Source organism: Neomonachus schauinslandi, chromosome 4 (genome assembly GCF_002201575.2).
Source record: "Neomonachus schauinslandi chromosome 4, ASM220157v2, whole genome shotgun sequence".
Classification (NCBI taxonomy): domain Eukaryota; kingdom Metazoa; phylum Chordata; class Mammalia; order Carnivora; family Phocidae; genus Neomonachus; species Neomonachus schauinslandi.
The window spans coordinates 126380250-126388143 of NC_058406.1; the positions used below are offsets into that span (position 1 = coordinate 126380250).

General features: G+C 40.7%; 1 protein-coding gene across 1 annotated transcript in view; it reads right to left on the reverse strand.

Annotated features, from left to right (window-relative positions):
* The window catches only part of NCOA2 (nuclear receptor coactivator 2), a 222767-nt gene that overhangs the window by 42633 nt on the left and 172240 nt on the right, over positions 1-7894 (reverse strand). The window contains exons 10-11 of the mRNA XM_021688631.2: positions 6746-6893; positions 3787-5056 (exon numbers count right to left, since the gene is read on the reverse strand). Of these exons, the coding sequence (XP_021544306.1) occupies positions 3787-5056; positions 6746-6893 (1418 nt within the window). The remainder of the gene's footprint in view (positions 1-3786; positions 5057-6745; positions 6894-7894) is intronic.

Consider the following 7894-nt stretch of genomic DNA (forward strand, 5'->3'; position numbering starts at 1 on the left):
AACAACTGAACACTTTTTTGTCTTAAGAAAGCCATGTAGGAACTTCTTGGTTTCATAGTCAAAAGAAATTGGTTCTTTGGATCCCCATAACTATGGACATTATTCGAATTCATTCAGTTTGCCATCAGAAGAATACATTATGTAATCTTCCCCACTGGAGATAATATTGTTTTGCTTGTGCTTATTTCTTGTTAATTTTTGGAGTACACATTTAACATTCCTCTAATTGTCTTAAGCATACTTTAAATGTTCTTCATCAAAGACATAAAATTCAGAATGTCTACTATAACCCCTTCGGCTGTTTGGCAATAAAACCTGACGATTATGGCATTTTTTTCTGTAGTTACGTAAGTTTTGGAAGGGATAGATTTGATCACATTAAGTTTCTGATCAAATATCCCCTTCCCCCCTAAATTTTTTTAAGCTTTAATTCTCACCGAAAGTTCTCCTAGTCCATGTCTACTTTTTTTTTTTAAGATTTTATTGATTTATTTGACAGAGAGAGAGATAGTGAGAGCAGGAACACAAGCCAGGGGAGTGGGAGAGGGAGAAGCAGGCTTCCCGCTGAGCAGGGAGCCCGATGCGGGGGCTCGATCCCAGGACCCTGGGATCAGGGCCTGAGCCGAAGGCAGACGCTTAACTAATGAGCCACCCAGGCGCCCCAGTCCATGTCTACTTTGTTAGGCATTTCTTCACAAGACAAAAAGATTAATGCCTTCCTTTAAAATGCTTTGCCAAGATTCTTCAAAGTTTTGCTTAGGCATCTATTCGAATGCTCAAATTAGCCACATCAATTTGAATAGTTAGTTTAAACTATTTCAGGCAGAAAATGAGTCAGAAAGATTTTTATAAAAGTTCTACAAAATGAAAATTGGACTTGATTTCTTTAATTTTTCATTTTTCTGGTTTTATGAATTTTTCATGTGTCAAATCAACTTGTTCTCTGAAGGAAATATAAAGAGCACATGCATTTTAATAACATAAGTGTCTTAATAAGTTACAAAACATTTTTTCAGAAATTTAAATAAAAAGTGTAATCTTACCACATTTGCCTAACATAAAATTGTTGGGGAAAAAAAGGTAAAATTGTTAAAAGATAGTAATACAATTCTATCACATTTGGTGGGAAATTTTCAGGACATTGCCAGTTTAAAATATGGTTTGCCTTTCTGGTGGAGGTAAATAGCAAGATGTTCCTTTTATACTAGCTCTAAGCCGTCATTATAACTGGCCCAGTAGCGTTAGAAAGAACATAAGACTATCAACATGCTCCACTGGGTAAATAAGTATGTAACTTGAAAGTCTAAACATATTGGAAATTTTTCAGTCGCTGCTTCCTGTTGGTGACGAAATGCCGTAGAAACAACTGTTGTTTAAATACTCTACCCAGTAAAGAACGCTATTTTAGGTATAATAGCACCATCGAAGTACTTCCTGTCCTTAGTAAGTTATAGGTAAGTTAAACACACACTTGGTTAATGGCTCTTTTCTGAGTCAAAATAACAAGCCCGTTGAGTGCATAATTTAGGCTCCCTAACAGTTTATCTTATTAAATAAAAAACTTGTATTCCCCTGAAATGAAAGAAAAAAACTTTAACAAACCGGTAGAGCAGTTAAAAGGAGATACAATTAATCTGTTTTGGGAATAGTGAAGGCAAGCAGGAGGCAAAAGAATCACTGTTTTTTCCTTAAAGTAAGTCACTCTAACTTTGATCTAAATTTAGGTAATGCATACTTCCTGCGGTAACTTTTCAAGTTGCAATGTTTTCAATGTTAAGTTTGCTCTGAAGCAGTATTTTTTGGCGGTGTTTTATTTTTAAATGGGAGTGAATGGAGGGTGAGACCAGGGACTGGGTTTCATTAAGAAAAAAAATTGTGTGTGTGTGTACCCACTGCTTTTTGGTCCCAAAATAACAGATTTGTGCTGATGTTCCCTAGGTAAGATGACTTTGATTAGAAAAACGTGTCTCCTAAACAACAATTAGAAACGGCAAGTGACTCAAGGACTTAAAAAAATTTCTTTTTTTTTTTGTCAGTTTCTTGTCTGAAGTTAGCATCATCACACACTAAATATAGACATGCCAAACAGTGTCCCCCTTCCCTGACCCTCTAAGTCCCTAGGGCCTCAGGCCTGGGATAGAAATAAATTCTGTGTATGGAGGGAGGGGCCAGCCACTTAGCCACTGAGCTAAGGCGGCCCTCATGAGTCACCATCTTGCACTCTAGCATGTGTTAGGGAGACGTGAGTGACAGTATCTGTGCCTGCCACTTGCTCTGTATATTCTAATCTAGTAAACCTCAAAAGATGAAAACATTGACAGTTATCAATACAGTTTCACCCTACACTTAATCCAAGGTATTGCTACTAACTTTCTGCTGAAAGAAACTGCGTTTCCCCCACTTACTGATTTTACAGCATTACAGAATAGCTGTATTGTTGAACCCTGCACTAACATCTAAGTTCTAAGGTTAATTATCAAAGATGATTATAGAATTAGGATGTTTCCCTGGTGAAGGGCATGGAGGTTTAAAAAAATCATCTCTCTCTTACAGGAATACAGCAGCTGCCAAGACATCAAAGTGAAAGAAATGAAGGAAGCTAAGTGCTTAGAAGGGCGGATGGAGCCCAGTTCTAAGGGGCGGGCGTGTTTGGCCTCAGGCTTCCTGATTCCTGCTTTCAATCCTAGCCCTGCCCCTGGGCCAACCTCGGCTGACTCAGCAGAGTTCAAGTATAGCAAGGGAGTGCTGCTCTCTTCTCTCCCCATCCACACCTAGTCCCCCAAGACAGTGACACATAAACTCTCCACTTGCAAAACAAATTTCAAGACAAATTAGTGAACCATTTTAAGTAGAAAGGCCAATGCAGCTTCTTCACTTGTTAACCAATGAGGACTTAAAAGATTTGAAGTCCAGGCCTGTTCCCAGGGATTAGAGAGGGAGTTGATAATGCAGGGTGAAGTCTTGGATCATTAACCCAGCCCGTCACCAAGTCCCCAGGAAACATCTTATGCCAAACCATTATGTCAGAAATAACGCTCAGAAAAAAAAAAAAGAAAGAAAGAAAGAAAAGAAAAGAATTCTTTAACATGAACCAGAAGGTTCGGTTGATGATAGAGGGCACGATGGTCTTCATTAGGTTTGAAAACCAAACTCTAATCTTAAAGAGAGAGAAAGGTAAATAGGAAATAATTTAATGAAGTCTGTCCTGACAAAGCCAGTTTCAAGGAAGTGATTATCTCCAATTTAGGCATCTTCTATTAACAGGGTCAGCAAACTACAGCTGGCCTGTAGGCTAAATCCTGCCCACCACCTGTTTTCCTATGGCCCCGAGCTAAGAAGGAATTTACATTTTTTAATAATTGAAAAAAAAAAAACAAAAGAAGAGCATTTTGTGACACACAAAAACTGTATAAAATCCAAATATCAGTGGCTGTCAGTAAAGTTTTATTAGAACACAGCGCTCTCATTTGTCTGCATAGTGTCTATGGCCGTTTTTGGACCACAGTGGCAGAGACTGGTCCGTAGAGCCTAAAATACTCACCACTTGGCCCTTTCCAGGAAAAAAAAAAAAAGTCAGCCTTCCCCTGGTGGATGAAAGTGTCACTCGTTCCTAGACAGGAGTATTTGGAACAGGGAGCTTCAGTGAGAATTAACTCTGTCTCCAAGTAAGAACAACAAAGGAGAAGGCTTATTTTTATCCCTTCACCTGAGGCCTCCAAATGCCCCTGTGAAAATCCTTGATGGATATGGATTAGTATACCTGAGAGAACACATCACACAACTTACCTGCTCACTAGGCTCAAAGCTCATCTCCTCCTTCTCAGTTTTCATAGCTATTAATTTTGTGTTACTGGCAGGGTCTGTCTTACTGTCCAGTCGCTCAAGTTTGGGGGTCATTTCTGGTAAACCAATATCTTTAGTATCATCTTTATCTAGCAAGTAGCGAAGTAGTGCATTCTCTTTCTTCTTGGGGCTCACTGGCTCTTGTTTAATAGTCACTTCTGAGCCGGGAGCCGTGCTGTTGGCCTCCTGGCTCAGCTCTTTGCCTGTGGCTTCTGCTGTTAACTTAGCCAAGTCCACAGGGGAGCTGCTGTCCTGCAAGAGTCTGTGCAAAATCTTATGCTTCTCCTTGAGCGAGGTTCCATGTGTCGAGCCAGGACCAGGCAGGCTCGCTGTGGAGTCCTTGTTTGTGTCCGACAGGGAGCTGGGTAAGGGCGAGGGCTCCATCTGGTCCGATTTGGTGGTCAACAGCTGCAGGAGTTTGGTCTGTCCTTTGCTGTCATGCAGCCGATTCTGTGCATCAGCTCTCTCACCGCTCACAGCCTGGGGCATGCTGGAATCGTCCGTCTCCTTCTGCTCTCCGGGACGGCAGCTGCTCTCTGCTTGACCAGTTGTACCTTCAGCCGGCTCCCCATAAAGTCCGAAACAGTCTTTGGAGTCTAAGCTCCCCATCTTGCTGAGTGGGGGAGGATTCATATTAACGGGGGAGTTTTGCAAATTGCCCAGTTTCAGGTCTGGTGAAGCCAGCGACGACCCTAGTGAGACCCCGTGCCCCTCGCTGAGGGCCTGAAGTGCGTTGAGGGAACTGTTGGTGTAGCTATGGCTATTTCCTGTGCTGCTGCAAACTCCCACAGGGGAATGCAAGCTTCCTGCGGGCGAAAACTGACTGGGTGGGATTCGAGGGCTGCCGGCCACTCCGGGGCTCATGCGATGCCGCGGTGAAAGCATGGAGTTGGGCTGTCCTGGATTCATGCCAGGGCTGCTCTGGGAGGGACTGTTCATTTTGAGTGCATAGTTACTACCCTGAGGAGTGGTTGCTTGCATGCTTGACACATGGTTCATTCCCCCAGAACCACCAAACCTGCCCATGGGCATGCCCATTTGTTCCTTTGGGCCATTGATGGGAAAATTTATATTGCTACCAAGGGTCATGTCCTGACCTGGGTTCCCACTGCACATGGCCTGATGGGCAGGGCTGCTAGAGCTAATTGGATTCAGTGGCTTCCCCATCGCTTGTCCCGTCAGATCTGGATTCATGACACACACATTCTGCTCTCTGTACAATGAGGAAAGAAATATAAAAGGAAACACATTTAGCAAGTTGTTATTAATTTTAAAAAAATGAGATGGCCTCTTTTCTTTAAAAGAACAGACTACATTTAAAGGACAGATAATACTTGGATGAAACAATCTGCAATTATGGACAAGACTAAGCACGCATAATTTTGGACCAAGAGGGATGTTTTTCAGTCAACTCATTAAGATGTCTGCGGTTTTACAGAGGAGGTGTCTTTAAATGTGACTGCTACTGGACTGAAATTGTAGTTACCAGACAAGACATTAGAGGGGTTCCAATTACATAATATTATCTTTCTCATTACATGGTATATTATCATGAATAACTGAGAACTTGTACCATCTTAAAGGAAGGACCCTAACAAGCAGAGCTGTCTTCAATTATTTGCCCGATCACAATTCCTAACAAGAGACCCATCTGTAAGCCCAGAGAGCTCTGAGGTCTACTACTTGGCTCAAGACGGATAGCAAACTCAGCGGGGAGAGGGGGGAACTCGCCCCTAACTAGTAGAGACTCCGCAAGTTCTAGAGCCAGTAAAGGTATCAAAAGTATTTAGAACTAGATCACCTTGTCTAACAGATCCCCTTGCAGGTCAAAGCGAGAGCCTCCAAAACAGACAACATGGGACGGAACTTCAGAGTGACCTTGCTCTGTGATCTTATTCCCCAACGCCCAGACAACTTCAATCCACTCCCTTACTGGTGACTAAAAGCAGGTTTTCCAGGCTAAATGATTTTCCAAGCCCTATGAGCTTTAATTTACAGCCTTGGCAGTCACTTGTGAGTTACCACATGTGTTCCCAAATCCAAACAAAACAGGTTTCACAAATTGTCAAACATCAGCTTTCACTTAGGGGGGTGAAATTTGGCACATCTGTAATCACTTTCAAATTGTTTCAGTTTGAGGTCAGATTTATTAACAGTTGGCAAACAGGGATGCCTGATTTTTTTTTATTCCTAAATAAGAAAGTATATAATCGAGAAATGTAAGAAAAGAGGATTCTTTAACCAGAGCAACTTTATATATCTTCTGATAGTACCTCATAAAGTTTTATATAGCACATACGTACATATTTACATAACTCGAAATATAATCATTTTCCTAAATTTGTGCTCTAAAACAGTATAGTTTATGACATTTGTTTTAAAATCAGCACTCAATTTTCTGTACTGTCATTTTTTAATGGAAATGTTTATTAGCTTTCAATCGAAAGGCCAAAATCCAGAAGTTAATTTAAACCTGAGGAGGGGGGAAAACCTAAAATATTCCCTCTAAGTATATATATTTGGAAGTTTCAGATTTCCACGCCCAGGAGCAGAAGTCCTGTTAGCGGCTTCACTATTTCTGCACCGCATGCGTCACCCCTGGGAACGGACCGACTTCCCTTCTCCGGTATGACAGGCGGTCCTGTCGGAGCAAAGTGAGCGCTAGCCTGTGTCCTTCCAGCTGGGTTTTAAAATTCACTAGTGGTAAGGCACAGATTCGGAGTGTAGCCTACTTTGCCGGTATCGTAAGTTGTCCGTTGGCCAAAAGTTCATAGCAACTTAATTTTGCTGATGAACAGAGATGTCTCACAAGGCTGAAAAGCTCTAGGGGGGGATCTATTGCTTTCGAACCATTTCCTCCTGATTTGGGGAAGGGAAAATGACTTCTTAGAACGGGGATTACCTGTGAAGCATATGTAACGATATTACAAGCTGAGGTTCATTAGTAGTCTGAGAACGGATGAGTTTGCTCTTCGTTTGTGCAGCAACAAGAGTGCCGTCGGACAAGGAAAAACGATAGATCTGACTGAACGCCAATCCTTGTCTCAGCACTGTAGGCAAGCAGGGAAAGAGAATGCACATTTAGGAAAAAAAAATCTGAGAGTGGGGGCGGGAGAAGACATACTAATAGTAATAAACTTCATCTTCCCATTTTCCTACCAGCACGTTAACAAGAGTTGTAAGTACTATTTCATGATACTGAAACTTTTTAACATTTTAAAAGCACGCTCATTTTTTACTCAAAATACTAACAAATTCAATATATTGTTTTGTTTTGTTTAAATAAGGCTTGGACCCTCGAACTATGTTCTTTTTAAAATCTTCAGTACCACGATGAAAGAGTGTAAACCATTTGTTGGCTCAGAACTAGTTTTACAAAGATTTGTTTAAAATATCAGAAAACAATACAATGCATAAACATGATACTTTTAAAGTATACAATTTGCCTTTAACTTCCTTTTAAACTAATAAAAATATTACAGTAAAATTTATGACATTAAATATATTCTCTGAATAGTCATCTTTTCATCTTGAAGTATCTCATAATACTATCACCCATTCTGTTTCTCAGTGTGTAAGAAGTGTTATTTCTGTGGATAGGACAACAGGAAGTAAAAGATAAACAGAAAAATCTTTTCAGAAGAGAAAAAAGGCTAAATAGAAAACTGAAACAATAAAAGTCGAATTGGTTTAATTTCTGGATAAAGAATCTGGTGTTTCCATTTTCAAGACAACAGAAGAAAATATAACAAATCAACTAGGTTAAAATAACTTCTCTTAAGATTTCAGATTTATCTTTTAAAACAACTATATTTTAAAGCTGTCAAATACCACCTATTTAAAAAGAACACTTTTTTTTTTTTTTTTTTTTTTTAGAGATTTATTTATTCATTTGAGAGAGCGAGAATGAGAGAGAGTACATGAGAGGGGGGAGGGTCAGAGGGAGAAGCAGGCTCCTCGCCGAGCAGGGAGCCCAATGCGGGACTCGATCCCGGGACTCCAGGATCACGACCTGAGCCGAAGGCAGTTGCCTAACCAACTGAGCCACCCA